We start from the raw sequence: 20,007 nt of genomic DNA on the forward strand, positions 1-20,007 counted from the left end.
GCGAGGCCAGGCAATGGCCAAAAAAATATTTTGTGCTTGTTTTTCGCATACAGCATAATTAGTTTAGTGCGTTCTACTTGCTCTTGGTAATTACTTTTGCAATAATAATTTAAAATAAACAACAACAAGAAACAACAGTAGGAAAGAGAATCCCTGGTGTGTAATTAAAAATGCAGTTGCCATTTAAATCGTGTATTTGGCGCCACAATAAAGTAATCGATGCGGCCAAACAATAATTATTATGTAGTTGTGTAATTATATTTGATAAACATATGACGCTCCAGGGAAATGCACTTTCCACCCACTGCCCACACACCTAGACACACACACACACATAAAAGTAACAACAACCACGCATCATGAATGACAACAACAAACGTAGAATTGTTGAATCGCAGCAGCAGCAGCAGCAGCAGCGGTGAACAGCTGATCGGCTAGTTATGTCTGGCGTTGCCACCTAATTGCGTGCGCACAATAATGCGCGCGCTTTGCGCAAGGCGCATGTCCAATCATTCTTCCAGTAGCCAAAAGAATGCTATTCCAAGCGAGGCTTGCTGGCCAAAGGCATTAGCATGTCAGTGCCAGTACACGCCGAGCTATCAAATCGCATCCAAGAGGAGCACGCATTAAGATAAGCGCCAATCAATTTACATATTATACAGCAGCTAGTGTAAGTGTGTGCAGCGTGTGTTGCACTAAAAAGAGAACGTGTTCAACAAAAATTCTACCACAGTGTGACAATAAAAATAAGCAAAATATATAAAAAAAAACACACTCTCATTAAATTAACGTAATAACAATATTTGCAAATAATATGTTTTTTGAAAATTGTTTAAAAGTTAACGTCTGCAGAATACGCTGGCAGTGCTTGTCAACTCTGGCAATGTTTTGACAGTTGGTTAACGCGCGCTCTCTCATGCTCTCTCTTGGTGCACTCTCTCAATCAGTGGCTCTCCGCTGCTGAAAATGTTTCGTGTTGCGTTGTGTCTCGTTCGCATTGTTTATAAAACAAATTAATTATATTTATTATTAGTTTAAGTGCTAAAGTGGTTAAATTCGGTGTGCAATGTTGTCGCACTCGTTGCCCTAATGCTTGAGAGCATAAATTATGCTAGCTTGCAGGTCGTCGTCGTCGTGGTCGTGGTCGTCGCAGTCGCCGTCGCGGTCGCAGTCGCCAGCGTTGTCGATGCCGAATTCGTCGCGCCTTCAAATGGAAAATATAGATATGCGAGAAATGCTTAAATATATGATTACAAATTGAATAAAAATAAGTAGAAAGTGTCGTTTAACGTTTATTATGTGTGTGCAAAATTTATGCAAGTGAAATGTGTATGAAAAAGTCGCGCGCAAAGACGTCGCAGACACCAACAGTAGCAGCAACAACAACAACAGTAAGAGCAAAAGCAGCAACAACAACACGGAGAGAGGAAAGTTAGAGTGAGAGCGAGAGAGTAGCGCTGCTCTTGCTACTCAGACAAAAAGCAAAAGCAAAAACAAAAACAACAATAACAAAACACAAAATCAAAATGCGCCTTGACTAAAGGCAACAAAGACTCTAGAAGCTGCGCTCGCTTCCTCCTTCTCCTCACCTTTCCCACCACCCCTCAAAACTTATAATACAAATCATTAGCAAATCAAGTTAGAGGGCACCAATCAATCACTAATTCGCCTCACCAGCACTCTTCTGCTTAACGGCTTAACCCCTTAACACCCCTGGACGCTTGGTCAGCATGCAGGCAAAGAAACGCTACATACTCGTCTTTGTCTCGTGCGCCTTTCTCGCCTACTGCTACTTTGGTGGCTATCGGCTGAAAGTGGCGCCACATCGTCCGCGTCGCGCCCAACACGAATCGGCCAAAGATGGTGGCGTCCAACCCTATGCTCAGCTGCCCAGCTTCATGGGCTATGAGCATCGCAAGCCGCTGTCCAATGACTCCAATGCCCCACAGACTGCCAGCAAAAAGAAGCCAGCTGTTGCTACCGCATGCCGCATGGAGACGTGCTTTGACTTCACCAAGTGTTACGATCAATTCCTAGTCTATGTTTACCCGCCGGAGCCACTCAATTCGCTAGGTGCCGCACCACCGAGTTCGGCCAACTATCAGAAGATACTCACTGCCATACAGGAGTCACGTTATCACACCAGCGATCCCGCCGCCGCCTGCCTCTTTGTGCTGGGCATCGATACGCTGGATCGTGACTCGCTCTCCGAGGATTATGTGCGGAATGTGCCATCGCGTCTGGCGCGTCTTTCGCATTGGAATAATGGACGTAATCATATCATCTTCAATCTGTATTCGGGCACCTGGCCAGACTATGCGGAACACTCGCTGGGCTTCGATGCCGGCGAAGCCATCTTGGCCAAGGCCAGCATGAGTGTGCTCCAGATGCGTCATGGATTCGATGTCAGCATTCCGTTGTTCCACAAACAGTTTCCGCTCCGTGCTGGCGCCACGGGCTCTGTGCAGTCCAACAATTTTCCGGCCAACAAGAAGTATTTGCTGGCCTTTAAGGGCAAGCGGTAAGTGTGAAACAATACTATAATCATATAATACCCGGGTCTCAGATGGTGTAAGAGGGTGTTATTGCTTGGTGGCAATGTGCAGTGCTGTGTCGATATAAGCACAACTAAGATATGTGCAGAAAATGGTGTGTAAATCGTTAAAAGCAGTTCATTTAACTTAACTGCAGTGCGTATAAGTGCATATTACGGATTATTGCTTGTCACATTTGCAGATAAATGCACAACAACTGTTGGAATTGCAAAAATAATGTACGACAAGTTTATTTTGAATGAAAAGATGCAGTTAACCGTAATGTATCTGTTAAGTTGCAATAATAATGAATGAATAATGCTTTTAATGAAAAATTGCAGTTACTGTTCCACAGATGTTAAATAGCTCTGATTAGAGGTCCAACAAAAAAAGAGATGTGTAGAAAATTGTGGTTAAATCGTTAAAAACAGTTCGTTTAACTTAAATGCAGTGCGTATAAGTGCAAATTACGGATTATTGCTTGTCACATTTGCAGATAAATGCACAACAACTGTTGAAATGGCAAAAAATAATGACAAGTTTATTTTGAATGAAAAAATGAAATTAATCGTAATGTATGTAGCTGTTAAGTTGCAAAAATAATGAATGAAGAATGCTTTTAATGAAAAATTGCAGTTAACTGTCCTACAAATATTAAGTTCTCTGATTAGAGGCTCAGCAAAAATTTGATAGGATCGTTGTAATTATCAATAAAATACAAAAAATTCAAACATTTTTTGTTTTACTACATTACAGATAATTGCATAATTTGTTGTGTGAAATTGCATAATATTTTTATTAAATTGGTTACAAACAGTCATACTTCCAATCGTCAGATTCTTTTAGATAAATACCTGAATCTTAGCATATAGTACTTCCAGGTCGCAATATTCTTTTAATAGTTTGTCACAAGTCGTATAAGGTGAATTAATAGAGTTCTTAATAATAAAGTTATGTGCAGTGTATTTGACTTATGAAAGTTTGATTAGCATCGAAGAATAAATTTGCTTAGCTAGAAAATATAATATTTGCTTCTCTATCTATTTGGGTAACTTACGAATATTGCTGGCTTTATGTCACATTTGTGTGTTTACAATAAAATTAATAAATGAAATCGATAATTTGTGTGTAAACTAGTTAGTAGTGAAATGTTAGATAGTTGTCGAGCAATTGCTTTATTTTCCATGCATTTCCATGCTAAACGCAGTGGGGCAGCAAATTGCAACTTGCAACTCGCAGCGATCGATTGCAATGTGCCGTAGCACAAAATGTCGCCAGCCCCAATTTTGGGTGCCATTCAAATTGAAAAATTGTCTAGCAACGCTTCCCATTCATCATGTCGTGTCGGGGTCGAGTCGAGTCTAGGCGTGGCAAGGGGAGGCGAGACGAGACGAGACGAGTCGAGTCTCCTGTTCCACCTTCTTGCCTGCTGCTGTCTCCCCATTGTATCCTATATGCTTGGTGCTCGTCCTGTGCTTTTGTTGCGCTTTTGTTTGTCTTCGCTTTATTGTTGTTTACTCGCTTGTAGCGCCCACTTTTGCCACTGGCGTTTGCTTCTTTTGACATGTAACTCGATTCAATAACAGTCCCCCAGGCTACAGACTGTGTCTCACCTGACCTCTGGCTTGTTGTTTGCTATTGCCACAGCTACAGCTACATCTACAGCTACAGCTATGGCTACTTTTACTGTCATGTGTGGGAGGCGCGTTGTTGCCGCCTGCGACTGACGACAAAGCTGGTCAGCAAAAAAATGTTGGTGCCTCACTCATCCTTGTCGTGGAGCACACGACATGAGCTCATTGTGCTCTAATTTAAAATTGATTTTTTCTTTTTTTGTGCAACCCACACAACGCAACAGAACACAACACAACACATCACTTCACATCACACACAACTTCCTTACAATGTGCTGCATTATATTGGTGGGAGTTGGAGTCGACAACAATTCTTGAAAGACTTCATTAATTGAAGTGGCGGACGCAAACAATTAACGCAGAGAGAATGCCAACAATTAATAAATTTATGTGCAAAGGACAAAAGGAAATGCGTTGTCATCGTCCTCGTCCTCGTCGTCGTCGCTCTCCACTTTAAAATGAAGCCATAAGCATGCAAATGTAAATGTGTGTGTGTGTGTGTCCTTATTGTGTATGTGTTTGCATTGGAGTCGTGTGGCAACGCAGACGACATTTTACCATAAGATTAACAGAAGCAGCGACAACAACAACAACATTGGCTACAGCGGCTGGAGCATGTTTGAGGGTACACCAAAGTGATGTTAAAGTTGTTAATAACACTCCTCCATATACACACTCTCCCACACACACACATACACTCACGCACACCTACAGTTGGAGTCAGGTCAGAGTCCTGCGTTGGCGCTTGAGCCGGACACATGGACAATTAAAAGCGAAAGCTTCTCAGTAAACACATACATAGCAAGCCACTTTACAATTATGTTATCAGATAAAGTTGCACGATCCAGAGATACGCTGTAATTAAAAGCGAACGATTAGCAATTTTGTAAATAATAATTAATGTGAGTAAAAGGAGTTGTTAGAAGATGAAACACTTTAAGCTAACCTAACTATGTTTACATAGCAAATTGTAATAGATTAAATTATGTAGAAGAAAAAAACAAAAATAGTGTGGCAAATACAAAAGTGACACACATACATATACAACATTGTGTTGTGTGAGAAGGATAGAACCAAGAAGATCTTGTAAAGAGAAAAAGCTCTTTTCTCCTTGTTCTCTCTCTGCCTACGAGCTTTTGTTTCAACATTCTTCTTTACACCCATGCGTACCCTTCTACGTGTTTGTGGAGAGCGAAAAATTGCGTTTGTGAAAATAAAATATTCTTGAAGCTATAATTAAAGTGTTTTTACTATTTGGAAAATGGGGCTGGCAAAAGACAAAGGTGTATATTTATTAACTTTTTTATAAAAGTAGACAAAAATTTATAAAAAAAAATCTTAGCCTACTAAAGAGCCATGACGACTACAAAGGTGTATATAAATTACATAAATTCTATAAATAGATAATACAAAAATAAATGAAATCGCATGTCATAAACCTAAATTCACATAATTAAAAGGTTCTGCAAGAATTATAAATATTATGATAATTCCTACAATTAAATGTAGTATTACATACATATATCTAACATAATAAAATGAAACTCAAAATATGAAGTCATTTAATAAAATATTTGAAAATTATAATTTTCTGAGAACTTTGTGTTTGTCTCAATAATGTGTTATTTATGTTCTATATATAATTTGCTCTACATTCTAAATTAATGCCGAAGTTTTTATTAAGTGACTATCTTATGGTAACTATTTAGTTTAAGGAAGCTCCACTGTACTACTGTATTTACATGTGTTCCAAACGCTAGTTGTGAGAGGCGTACCCCAGCACATGTAGTGCAGTCATTAGAAGGCTGGCAACTCTCATCCAAGTTACTCACACACACACACACAGACATATACTACACATACTTGCACGTAAGCTTACATTTACATACTTACGCAGTTGCCAGGCGCCCACTGTGAATTTCGCTTCTCTACGAAGCGTTGGAAAGTTTTTCCTTTCGCATTTAATTGCTCCTCGTTGCTGGTTTTCGCTCTCGCTCTTTATCTCTATCTATCTCCGTATCTTGCTCCTCGCTCTCACTCTTCCCGTCTCTGTCTCTAAAGTAAATTTCATGTGGTAGATGGCTGCGAGTTAATCTGTGGTTGGAAGCTGCATTTGGCACTTGCCAAGCATTGCTTTGGCAGTCTTCTTCCTCCTCCTTCTCTATCTCCTCCTCCGCTACTATCATCAATGCTGATGATGTTCTCGGAAGCGCTTACTCCATAGATAAACAAGCTGAGAACGACCCACGCTATCAGCTCATACTACAAAATATAGACAGTTGATTATCATGAATCTGTTACGACTGATTCCAGAGGCAAAAGGTTATCGCTGTTGAGTGTTGCTAATTTCTTGCCATTAAATTAGTATTAAAAATAAGTGACTAAGACTAAAAAAACATAAGATTAGGAATTATTTAATCTGGATATCTATTATTCAATTTCAAGTAATAATTAGGACATTCATATTCAAAACCAGTCGCATAAAATATTTGAAATACCTCAATTCCAACAAATAATCAACACATTCATATTCAAGGCAAGTTGAATAGAATCATAGACAACTAATAGTAGAAGAACAAACTATTCAAAGAATCAATTCATTCTGATTGAGAATAAACCGACACTCTCAATGGATAAACTAGCAAACTTACGCACTTCGACCTGAGTATTAAAATTTACTACGAATACGTGAGATTTCTTGTATTACTTGGCAAGTGTTTATGATTAGCTTTTCGCACATTGATGACATTTACATGTGTTTGTTGAACTTTTATGGCATTGCAATTGACTTACAGCAAATAGAAATCAATTGGGCAACATATTCCACACTTTTATTTCACTCCCATGATATTATTTGCCACAGCCACAGCTACAGTTAAAGCCAAAACCAATGCCATCAAGTTCGATGCCCCTCGACAACGAAAACTTTTCGCACCTCAACCTCAAGCTGTAAGCAAGAAAGAAAAGTCGGTTTGGTTGTGCACAACTTCAAAGTGAATTGGTTGCCACAGTTGCCCCATAGCTTCCTGTCACGTTCCTGCTCGTTCTTATTAACTTTTCATATCTTAGTTCATGATGTGCGAATTTCATATGCTACGATATACAAACATATTATGCCAATCCCCCTTCCCTCTTTCATTTGCCACATTCGCCAACATTTTGTCACAATTTCTGGGGCTTAATAGAAACCCCAATTTAGCGATAACAAAAACAAAAACAACAGCAGCAACAACAACAACAACAACAACCAGGGCAACCATATCGAGTTGATTTCAAGTTCTTTTTATTGGCCCAGTTATGTGCGAGGTTTTTTTTTCTCGTGCAATTAGGGTTAAAAATTGTTTGGCCACTGTCGAAGTTTCGCTCGTTTATACACGTCTATTGCGTTCATTTCTTGCCAATTAGACCGCACGCATGTTTCATGTCGTTGTTGCTATAAGTTAACAGACAAAACATTTCAAAACCCAAACAACAAATCCAACAAGCCCAAAACGCAGACTCAGCGTCTGACCAACTTCCTGCACGCGCCGAGTGCACCTGCAAAACATTCCAAGAAGACCCAAGCCAAGTTGCCCAATACATCCGCCACATGCCGGTGCAAGCAATTCCAGGAACAAGAAGCATTGCACCCAATTCACCAACCAAAGCAGCGCTGTCGACGCCGCTGCTGAAACTCGCAGCTTTATATAGGGCTAGCTTTAGAATTAGTCTTTAGTCTTTAATTCAATTTCAATAAAGAACGGTTCCAATCGGAATCGTAATGAAATATATTTTTGTTATTATTTTTAAATAAATAATTAACTGGCGCCCGAGCAGGGACCGGAAAGTTCGCGTATCGATAGTGCAAAACCGTATCTAAGTGCGCCAAAGAACATTTTCGGTCAAATCGCGTTACGATAGAGCAAAACAGTTTCTAAGTGCGTGAAAGCGAATAGTGCATCGACAGAGCAAAACAGTTTCTAAGTGCGCGATTCAAACCAAGTTATTATCCCAATAAAGGCTCGTGATAATCAATCACTGGGAAATAACAACCAGCCAATCGGACATTAATTTGACGAAGTGCAACTAAGCCAAAAGGACGTTAATTCGACCAAGTGCTACCAAAGCAATTAAATTTGCAAAACCTTCGCGACTATTAAATTAGTCAGTTGAAGGAACAGTTCAAACAATCTCGGCAATTAAGTTAGCCAACATAAACCTGTACCAAGCCATTAAGTTAGCTAGTGTAACAGGTGAGATTGTGAGAACTGCATCGGTGGACCACATATTCTGCAAGATCCGTTCTCAGAATACTCTCCAGGAGGTATGGATCACGGAGCCCCAGTAGCAGCTGCAAAAGGAACAACCCCGTCCCATCAGGAAAGGTGGCCACATCATTGCTAATGTAGGCTAGATATAAGAAATTTTACAAAGAAAAGAAAACAAAACAGAAATTAAAAACATAAAGCAAAGTGTGAAAATACACAAGACTCCAAGGAGTCCATATAGAATATAGCAAATCACAAGCAAATGAATAAAACTAAAAGCGAAAAGCAAAATTAAAAAAAAATATATAAGAAAAGAAACGAATCATTGCAAAGTAAACAAGACTCAAAAGAGTCCATAGTAAAAGAGTAAATAACATAAATAAGCGTAAAGCGATAAATCAAACAAAAAGATCACAACGGTGATATAACTTATTCCAACTTTGCGATTCCCAAGGGACCCTCCAAGGTAGAAGGAAAAAACCATCCACTGGTTATAAACTTATAATATAAAACAAAAAAAAAAAAAAAAAAAAAAAAAAAAAGGAAAAATATAGCGTTTAAATTTCATCTTATCGCTTATGGCCAATCGTCATAACTTAATTCGACCCCCCATACTAGATCCAGAAGAAATAGAACAAGTGAACGAAGCACAAAGGCAACGTTCAATTGAAAGACAAAACAATAGGCATTTAGAACATCAACAAAACAGACCCACCATGAACGAAAATAACAGAGCCGCTCTAACAGCCGCTATAAGCGAAATATTAGCCGAACAATTGCCAATATTATTAAGGCAACATACCAATCCTGTAGAAGATTTTCTAAGTCTCCCAGATCATGTTATTGCGCCAGAACATCAAAGAAATTTGACAGATCTTGACAGAGTACCCGACATAGCAAAAGGTTTGCGAGAGTTTAGTGGAAACCCCGAAGAATTTAGCTCATGGAAAAAAAGTGTAGAGCGTGTTTTACAAGCATATAACTCATACCAAGGTACGCCCAAATATCATAATATCTTGCACACCATCCGAGACAAGATAACGAAAAGTGCAGACCAAGCTTTAGAAGCATATAAGGTACCGCTTAACTGGGATGCCATGTGTAGATGTCTATCACTGCATTATGCAGATAAACGAGACATAGCAACCCTAGAATATGAAATGACTACATTAGTACAAGGTCCGAATCAATCAGTGGAAGATTTCCACAAAGACGTATACAGACACTTGTCTCTAATTTTAAATAAAACGAGTAGCATGGATATTGACAGAAACGGGGAAGCAATGTTGACAAAATTATACAGAGACAAAGCGCTAGACACTTTCATTCGAGGGCTACAAGGTGACTTGCCTCGGCTATTAGGCATGAAAGAACCAGCAGACTTACCTACCGCACTACATCTCTGCTTAAAATGGAAAATCAAACCTTTAGGTCGAAACATGCCACTTTTAAAGGACATCCAACACATTTTAGAAACAGTAATGGTAAACCCATACCAGCCCCACGGAATGTCATCTTCTCAAACAGACAACCACCACCAATCCCTTTCAGACAACAACAGCCACGACAATACTTACACTACGGACAACTACCACCAACTCCACTACCAAGACAATATTTCCCAAATTCTGGGTATCAACCAATTGCCAACCCACGGCAATACACTGTTGCCACAACCTCTCAACAGGTTGCACCACCTAGGCCAATGGCCCCGAAACCGCTACCGCGTCCAGAACCAATGGATGTGGATTCCAGCGTTCAAACGAAATTTGTCAACTACATGAACAGGCCACGATTCGAAGCTGGGAAAAGACCCCCCGGTCCTATACCAGACGGACAGAAACGACAGAGAAACTTTAACATACAGACAAACAACGACGAAATAACAGAACCTTCGACAGAAACTTACGATACCACAACTAACTATGAACAAGCAGTCGCTGAATACGAGACTCACGCAGACGTAGAACAAACAATAGAAGAATACGTAGAACAAGTAGACCAATACGACAACAACTATGAAGATGACACTTGCGAATTTTATGACTACTCTGCACTAAATTTTTAGAGTAAAGAGTTCCTCTCTCCCATACTTTACTTGTAGATTGAGGAACGGCCAAATAATTAAAATTCTCATTGACACTGGATCCAATAGAAATTACATCAAGCCGAAATTTGTAGAAAACCCCACTCCAAATAAAAACCCTTTTCACGCCGTCTCGATAGGAGGTAATACACTGGTAACACACCACAAAAATGCCAACTTGTTCAATATAACAGATGTTGAGGTGAAATTTTTCTTATTAAAAGACCTAGAAACTTTTGATGCTATTTTAGGAAACGACACCTTAAAGGAATTAGGAGCAGAGATAAATCCAAGTAAAACCTAATGGTAATCAGAAACAAGATAAAAATCCCTTTAAAAGAACAAATCTTCGAAGCAGTAAATACAATAGTACCAAGAACAAGCCACCTGTCAGAAACACAGAAAACAAATCTAAACCAACTCTTAAAAAAATTTCCAAACCTCTTCGCCAATCCAAACCAAAAACTGACCTACACAACCAAGGTACAAGCAACAATAAGAACATCAACCGACACCCCTGTATATTCCAAGTTCTATCAGTATCCAATGTCACTGAAAGATGAAGTGAATAAACAGATAAAAGAACTTTTAGAAGATGGAATAATTCGACCGTCTCGGTCCCCATACAATTCTCCCGTATGGATCGTACCCAAAAAAGCTGACGCTTCAGGAAAAAAGAAATATCGCGTCGTAATAGACTATCGCAAAATAAACAGAGTAACCATTGCAGACAAATACCCTATTCCTGAGATAGGCGAGGTACTTGCACAGCTAGGCAATAATAGAGTATTTTCGGTTTTAGACCTCAAAAGTGGTTTTCATCAAATCCCTTTGAAACCTTCAGATATAGAAAAGACCGCATTCTCCGTCAATAACGGAAAGTATGAGTTTACACGACTCCCATTTGGTCTCAAAAACGCGCCCGCTATATTTCAGCGAGCTTTGGATGACATACTTCATGAACATATCGGTAAGATATGTTTCATTTACATAGACGATATCATCATATTTAGTAAAGATGATGAATCCCATTACAGGAACTTGGAGTTAATTTTTCGAACTTTACAAGATGCCAACATGAAATGTCAGTTAGATAAATGCGAGTTCATGAAGAATAAAGTCGAATTTCTAGGTTTTGTAATTTCCGATAAAGGCATCGAAACAAATCAAATAAAGTCGCAGCGATAGCCAACTATCCCTGCCCTAAAACACTAAAAGAGCTGAGATCTTTTCTTGGACTCTCCGGCTACTACCGAAGATTCATACAAAGTTATGCTAAGTTAGCAAAACCCCTTACGTCTCTTTTAAGAGGGGAAGATGGACACGTGTCCAAAAACAGGTCATCAAAAAAACCAATTACTCTTGACTCCGAAGCATTGAAGGCTTTTCAAAAACTACGAAGTTGTCTTATTTCAAAGGAAATAATTCTTCGCTATCCAGATTTTACTAAAGAATTTCACTTGACAACGGACGCGTCTAATTACGCAATAGGAGCAGTCCTATCGCAAGACAACCAACCAATTTCATTCCTATCGAGAACACTAGCAAAAGCAGAAGAAAACTATGCAGCTAACGAAAAGGAAATGCTGGCCATCATTTGGTCACTTAAAGCTCTCAAAAATTATTTATATGGGAAAGCAAAAGTCAAAATATTCACCGACCATCAACCCCTAACACATTCTTTGAGCAGTTGGAACGGAAATGCTAGAATTAAAAGATGGAAATCCTACCTAGAAGAATATGACTACGAAATATTCTACAAACCAGGAAAGGAGAACGTCGTAGCTGACGCACTCTCGAGAATAGCAACTGATCAAATCAATTCCATAGCCTCAACTCAGCATAGTGCAGAAAGCTCAAGTCACGAACTAATACCCAGTATGGAAGTCCCCATTAATGTTTTCAAGAACCAAATATTTCTTAACAAATCAGATAAATCCGACTACATATTCTCTATACCATTCCCCACGTTCCATCGACACGAAATATACAAAAAGGAATTTAACGATAAAGAATTAGTAGAAACTCTAAAAAAATACCTCAACCCTTCGGTTATAAATGGCATCCAAACAACTGAGGATATAATGGGGAAAATACAACTATTATATCCTAAATATTTCAAAAACGTCAAAACCCGATTCTCTCAATCTATGACTGTAGACCTCACCAACGAATCTAGACAAGAGGAGGAAATCCTCAAAATCCACAATAGAGCACACCGCAGTGCCGAAGAAAATAAAATTCAATTAGCAGAAAAATTCTACTTCCCCAAAATGAAACAAAGAATAAGCAACATAGTAAGGCAATGCAAAATTTGTAAGGAATCCAAATATGACCGACATCCCCCCTAATCCAGAAATAAAAAAAAACTCCAATACCAGAATATCCCGGTCACATCATTCACATTGACATTTACTCAACCAAAGGCCATTTAGTTCTTACAGCAATAGATAAATTCTCAAAACTAGCACAGGCACGCATAATCAATTCAAAAGCAATAGAAGACATTCGAACACCACTTAGGGACATTATTTTCTATTATGGAGTTCCTAAGTTCGTTGTAATAGATAATGAGAAATCTCTCAACTCAAGGTCCATAAAATTCATGCTTGAGGATCAGTTAAATATTACAATTTACACTGCGCCACCATATAAGAGTACAGTTAATGGACAAGTAGAAAGGTTCCATTCGACACTTTCCGAAGTAATGAGATGCTTACAGAAAGAAAACCACCATAGAACCTTCGAAGAACTTCTAGATAGAGCCATATACGAATATAACTACTCTTTCCACTCCACGACCAAAAAGCGACCATTAGAGGTATTCTTCGGAAGGAGAGTCACGACAAACCCAGACCAGTACGAACAGGCCAGACAAGACAATATTGACAAACTTAAGATAGCACAAAATAAAAATTTACAATTCCACAACAAAAGCAGAAACGAAATAATAACTTATGAGCCAGGACAAGAAATATATGTAAAAGTAAACACTCGTTTAGGTTCAAAACTTTCCCCAAGATTTAAGAAAGAATTAGTTAAAGAAGATAAAAATACAAACATTTTAACAGAATCTGGAAGAATCGTACATAAAAGTAACATCAAATCATAATATTCGCAGGGTATTACTGTGGACAATAACGGAAGCTACGATGGACATTACAAACTACACGAACGCTCAGACAGTGACCATTCATAGGGGACTGGGAAAATTACAGACATCCTCATCAAAATTAGTACATGTAATAGACCTTAATCAAATCCAGGAAGCACTAGACCTACTTAACAGTCATACTGAAGAGGGCCTAAAGCGTAGTCCGCTATATTCAACAATACATCATGAGTTAATCGCTACCACTAACGCACTCAAAACAATAACAGATTCCCCAAATAAACGAAAATCTAGGTCACTAAATTGGTTAGGCACAGGTTGGAAGTACATAGCAGGTAACCCAGATCATGACGATCTCGTCATGTTAAAAGAAAATATCAATAATCTCATCAGTAATAATAATCAACAGGTTATAGTTAATACACAACTGGAGCAAAGAATTAACAAACTTACGTCCTTATCGAACTCCCTAACTAATTCAATACAAAAAGTAGTTTTCTTAGTAACGAGGTAGCCATTAGCCTTCATAATGAAATCCGATTATTAAAAGATGAAATAGTAAATATCAAGTATGCCACTCAGTGGGCCAAATTAAATATAGCAAATACTCTTTTACTAAACGAAAATGAACTAACAGAAATTGGAGAAATATTTAGAAAAGGCAATATGCCACCATTGTCAATCGAAGAGATAATGGAATTCTCCGATATATCAATGCTTCATAATAAAACTACACTTTTGTATATTGTCAAAATTCCTAACCTAGAAGAAATTGAATATCAAGATATTTTATTAAAACCAATAGTAAAAATAACGCAATTGTACACTTAGAAATAAGTCAACTATTTTGTATAATGATATAGTATATGGCATACCAAAAATTGTAAAACCTACTTAAACATAAAAGTTTGCGACAAAAGAATGTTATTGATGTAAGCCAAACACATTGCATTCCGAAATTAGTTAAGGGAGAGAGAGCACTGTGCAGTTTCAGCAACGCGGATCACATCCCGGAGATAGAGGAAATCGACAATGGTATAATTCTCCTCAATAACTTCAACGGCAATTTGGTCTGGAATGGAACCGGAAATCATCTGGAAGGGTCATTTCTAATACACCTAATCAACGATTCCATGCAAATCAAAGAGCGGCTATTCAACAATATGGAGCCAGTCATTATGCAACCAAAAGTGCCAATCTCACGAATAACAGCCGAAGAAACTGAACGTTTAAGGATTCTATCCCTAGAGGCACTGGAAGCGCTTCATCTCAATAACACCAACAAGCTGCAATACATACAGACGCATTCCATGGTCAACAGCATTACAATGTTAACGCTCTTCGGTGTCATCCTGATAACAGCGTTAGGACTTCACGCTTGCAGTCGGAAGAAGAACACCATTACCCTTCAACTTGGACCAACACCAGCTCCATCAGAAACATTGAAGCCACCACTCCGCAAGCAAGAAGATTTACAGAAAAATCCACTGCCTCAATTCAACAACATCCCATACTTTTGAGAAATAAAATTTGCTTGAGGACAAGCACGAATTAGAGGGGGAAGAGTTAACAGACAAAACATTTCAAAACCCAAACAACAAATCCAACAAGTCCAAAACGCAGACTCAGCGTCTGACCAACTTCCTGCACGCGCCGAGTGCACCTGCAAAACATTCCAAGAAGACCCAAGCCAAGTTGCCCAATACATCCGCCACATGCCGGTGCAAGCAATTCCAGGAACAAGAAGCATTGCACCCAATTCACCAACCAAAGCAGCGCTGTCGACGCCGCTGCTGAAACTCGCAGCTTTATATAGGGCTAGCTTTAGAATTAGTCTTTAGTCTTTAATTCAATTTCAATAAAGAACGGTTCCAATCGGAATCGTAATGAAATATATTTTTGTTATTATTTTTAAATAAATAATTAACTTATACAAGTCTATCGACTTCCCCAACGTCAGAACTGTGCTATTAAGGTGCCTTCAACGTTTTGTGGCAACAAATAATTGAATAGTTCATAGTTGGAAACTTTCTGGCAAAGGGATTATTAACTCGAATGACTTTGAAACTCTTGTAACTCTCTATTATGGATTATTTGAATTTCTCACAGTTACGCTAACTTTAATGTTTGCTATTTGAATTGTGCATCTATTTTGTATTACTTGCGACTTGAGGCTTGTGAAGCAAATATATTTTTGTATCTTACGTATTTATGATTTTAATCAGTTTCTATATTGGTTCAAATACACTCGAAAAATATTGCCTTTAAAAATTACTTTTATAGAACTGGGGAAATAATCTATAATAATAATCTAGTCTGTAAAGAAGCAAAATTTCATTTCGGAAAAATTTTTGGTTTTTCAATTTGGTGTACATAATTTATATGAAAATATATTTACTCTATTTGAAATACATTTTATAAAACTGGAGACAAATTATAAATTTTGTATTTACGTATGTACGTATTTATTATTTTGATAATTTTGATCTATTTTGGTTCAAAAATATTGCCTTTAAAAAGTAGTTTTATAGAACTGGGAAAATAATCTGATAAAGTCTGTAAAGCAGAAAAAGTTTATTTCGGAAAATATTTTGTTATTTCAATTTAATGTACATTAATTATATGGAAATATATTTACTCTTTAAAATACATTTTATAAAATATGGCAAAATACCTTAATGAATACGAATCTGAAAATATTGTTGTGTTAAATTTAAGAAGTATGTTATTTTCAAACGAAAAATCTACGTTGAATATTATTTAAATTGAATTTGAATAAATATGTTACACTGATCTTAAATTAGAATAGTTTATATCAAAGATGGATGATTTCCAGGTGTATTTAAAAATATTTAAAACTGAAAGATGGTTCGAATTTGTTGATAATTGAATTTCAACAACTATTTTGAGCCGCTCTTAAATTAGGATATTTAAAATAAAAGTTGATTTCCCCTCCGTCGTCATCCTCATTTACTCTCCAATTCAACACTTATTGGCGATTATTGTTGTTGTGATTAAAATTGGTGTACTCATTAAAAGCAAACCACGCCGGAGTAGAAATTCATTAGTTTTTCTTTTTCTATGTTTTGCAAACAATTCGAATGAATTCATGCGAGTTACCGAAGGAGGAAGAGGAGCAGGAGGAGGAGGAGGAGGCAATGTCAGGGGATTCGAAATTCGTAGAGCGTGGTTTGATTGACTGGATGATGCTGGCTGAAAAATGTTTGCCAGTGGTTGCAAATGCGAATATATCTCCGATATACTATACTATACACTCGGAATATTTGGCTCGCTTCGAGTTTGATATTGCTTTTGGGCTCTCGCGCGTTGCCATTTCGCATGCAGCTCATGTCGATGGCTACTGCCGGGGTGGTTAAATAGCCCGGTTAGAATGTTGCTGGGTGGTGGTTGGTGGGTAAGTGAGGCGAGAGGTTGAGGTTGAGGTTGAGCCTGACTCGAGTTTAGCTGGTTAGATGGCGGATATGAGATGCGGTGAGGTGAGGGGATTTCTCCGCAATACCAATTGCATTTTACAGCGCACAATTTTGCGCTCTTTCAAATTGCTCAAATCAATTCGATGTGGTTGCAGTTTCGTTTCAGTTTCCTAAATCAGCTTTGGGTTTGCCCGTGCCTCGTGCCAGCTATTGACTTAATTTATTTCGCCAAATCAGCAACAAGGGGGCGTGGCCGCTGTCGCTGCTTGCAATTATCCTTTGCGTTAGAACTTGAAAGTGCCGTAAATAATACGAAACAATTACTTTCACTCAGCATTCGTGAGTTTTGTCTAATCGATTGTATAAATTAATCAAAATAAATAAATATAAATTTAAGGAAATAATATATTATTCTTTGCTTTATAAAGCGTTTTCGATTATAATGGAAAATATATAAAATTGAATTAAAAATGCTATTTATGATTTAGAATATGATATTTCCAAATTGACTGTTTTAGATTAAGTCGTAATTGCCATTTAAGTCGAAAATGATTTAAAATTTGTCGATTTTCACAGATTTTATAAGATTGTATACCCACTATCCATAGGGTAGGAAAGTATACGTCTGTCTGTCCGTCCGTCCGTCCTTATTAACAGTTATATCTCAGAGAGTAAAACAAATTAAGATTAATTTTTTTTTTACAGTACTTTCTATTTTTACACACAGATGAAATTTCCTAGCAAATGTTTGCCACGCCCACTTCCGCCTTTGCAAATCGAATAGCAACCGTAATTATGAAGCTATATTCGCGATTCCTGATAGATTGTTGACTACTAGATTGTATTTTGTATTCTATGTTATATTTCGAATATAGTACTATCGAGTAGCCTTTGGTATATTTTAGTATTTTTTCGGTATAATAATGTGGTTTATTAATCGAACATGCTTTTATTGAAATGGGTAGCGGAAATCTCTTTCTTACTTGATTTTGTATTTATAAATCGAATATAAGGAAATCATTTATTATTTATTTATTTCAAACTGGTAATTTAAAATTAAAAGTTTGTTTGGTAGTATAGCTTTCGGTTCGCATAATAATTTATATAGTACACTATGCATATATTATAAAATTCAATCTCATCATATAGCAAAGCTAATATACCCATGTTTAAATCATTTGTGAAAATGGCATGCAGTATAAAATGACTGTCTGCCTTTGCAATTTTATTATCTCTGTTTTTGTTGTATCCATCTATTGGAAAATCAGTTCTAAAGTTAATTTGCCGCCACGTTGATTGCCGAGCACATAGGACATAAAAGATTATTTATGCTCCCTAAGTTGGTTTTTATTATTTGGCAATTGGTGATTGGCTGTGTATTTCGTTCGTTCCTTCTTCTTCTTCACAGAGAATGCTGCCTGCCACTTAAGCGGCAAATCTGCATAAAAATGCTGGAAGATAGAAAAATGCGAGTTAATGTCACTCAGAGACAATGAATGCGTCCGACGACAGCAGCTGAAATTTGAGACAATTTAGCAAGAGTTTTAAATTGCTGGCGGCTGTCCAGCTCAACTCAACTCAACTCAGCTTCAGCTCGCTGTCCATCACAAATGGGACGTCGCATCGTTAGATAAACCCATATTCCAGACACCGATAAGTCGCTGCTTGCTGGTAATGAGTTTCTGCTGTATGAAAGAGGCTTTTGCCTTGGCTCGTAATATTTCACACGCCTCAACAGAGGCAGAGAGGAGAGAGGAAAACTTCAACATGAAGCCCTGCATTGAGCTGCTTTAAATGGCGGCTCAGTTTCTAGTGTCGGCCGATGGCACGTGCCGCCAATAAGGAAACAAATCGTATAAACTGTTTGAAGCCGCTTACACGTCATAAGTAAAAGTGCCAAGTCGGCAGTTCAATGCTCATTGCTTTCAGGGGATGCTTCGCAGCGGGGTTGGCGGCGAGGCAACTTCTGGCAACTTGCCCCGCTGCCGCGCTTGTGGCAGAGATAAGGTTACGGCTCGCCACTTTTCCGGCTATTGGCATCCACAAGCAAACAAAATGTGTTGTTCTCTGTGTGTGTCTGTGTGTGTGTTTGCGTAAAGCATAATCAATTCACGGCACTCGCATTGTGAATATCTTAAAGCGTAAAACATCTCGCGACTTGGCCATAAAAGTATCGGGTTTTGCCGCCAGCTGCTAACATCAGCATTCGCATAAATTCTATGCTGCTTTTTGCGAAACCAAACGGCTTTAAGTGGCCGCATTTAGAGATCTCCGTTGGTTTATATTCTGTTTGCATGTGGAATATGGGCGGATTTTAGCATATTGTATTACTTTCATCCAGCTACTTTTCTTGCCTGTGATACCCTTTGAATATTGACCAATAAGGAAAGGAGTAAGTCAACTTAGATGCCATTTAGGTTATAGACGTAAATGGAAATGAATGATATATAGAAATATACTATTAAATTCAATTTGTATTCATAAATATTTTGATTAATTTGAAATTCAAATAATATATATAAGAATTTTGCAGGGCATCTTGCGTGCTGATATTCATATTTACAAACATTTGGATTCAATTTCCTAGCATGCACATTTAATGTCTTAAGTATTTTTACTTCTCTTGAAATCATAAAAAAATGTCTACAACTTTTTATGCGTTGCCAAGAAAAAGGTTATTTCGCAAAATTTTATGATTAAAGTGCCAAGTTTCGTTCATGGACGTATTCATGAATGTTCTTTCCCAGTTACTCATAAGTATCTCAGCGAGAATTTCATTTCCCGTTAGAGAGTCAATCATTTCAGTTGGGGCTAATTAAGATTCCCTCCTCTCTAAAAGTTTTTGCACTCCATTCGACTGTGGGCTCTTGACCATTTTTACCACTCACGAAGCGAAGCGAAGAAGTTCAGCATGCGGGCAACAAATTATAATTCAATTGTGCTTAATTGAGTGCTGCTAC

The 20,007-nt window shown here is 37.9% G+C and overlaps 1 protein-coding gene across 1 annotated transcript in view; it reads left to right on the forward strand.

The window, feature by feature from the left end:
• Window positions 1-625: 625 nt before the first annotated feature.
• Window positions 626-20,007, forward strand: part of LOC132790280 (exostosin-1) — a 95,095-nt gene continuing 75,713 nt past the window's right edge. The window contains exon 1 of the mRNA XM_060798766.1: window positions 626-2,521. Within this exon, the coding sequence (XP_060654749.1) occupies window positions 1,731-2,521 (791 nt within the window). The 5' untranslated portion in view covers window positions 626-1,730. The remainder of the gene's footprint in view (window positions 2,522-20,007) is intronic.

This window comes from Drosophila nasuta, chromosome 3, assembly GCF_023558535.2.
Source record: "Drosophila nasuta strain 15112-1781.00 chromosome 3, ASM2355853v1, whole genome shotgun sequence".
NCBI classification, from domain to species: Eukaryota; Metazoa; Arthropoda; class Insecta; order Diptera; family Drosophilidae; genus Drosophila; species Drosophila nasuta.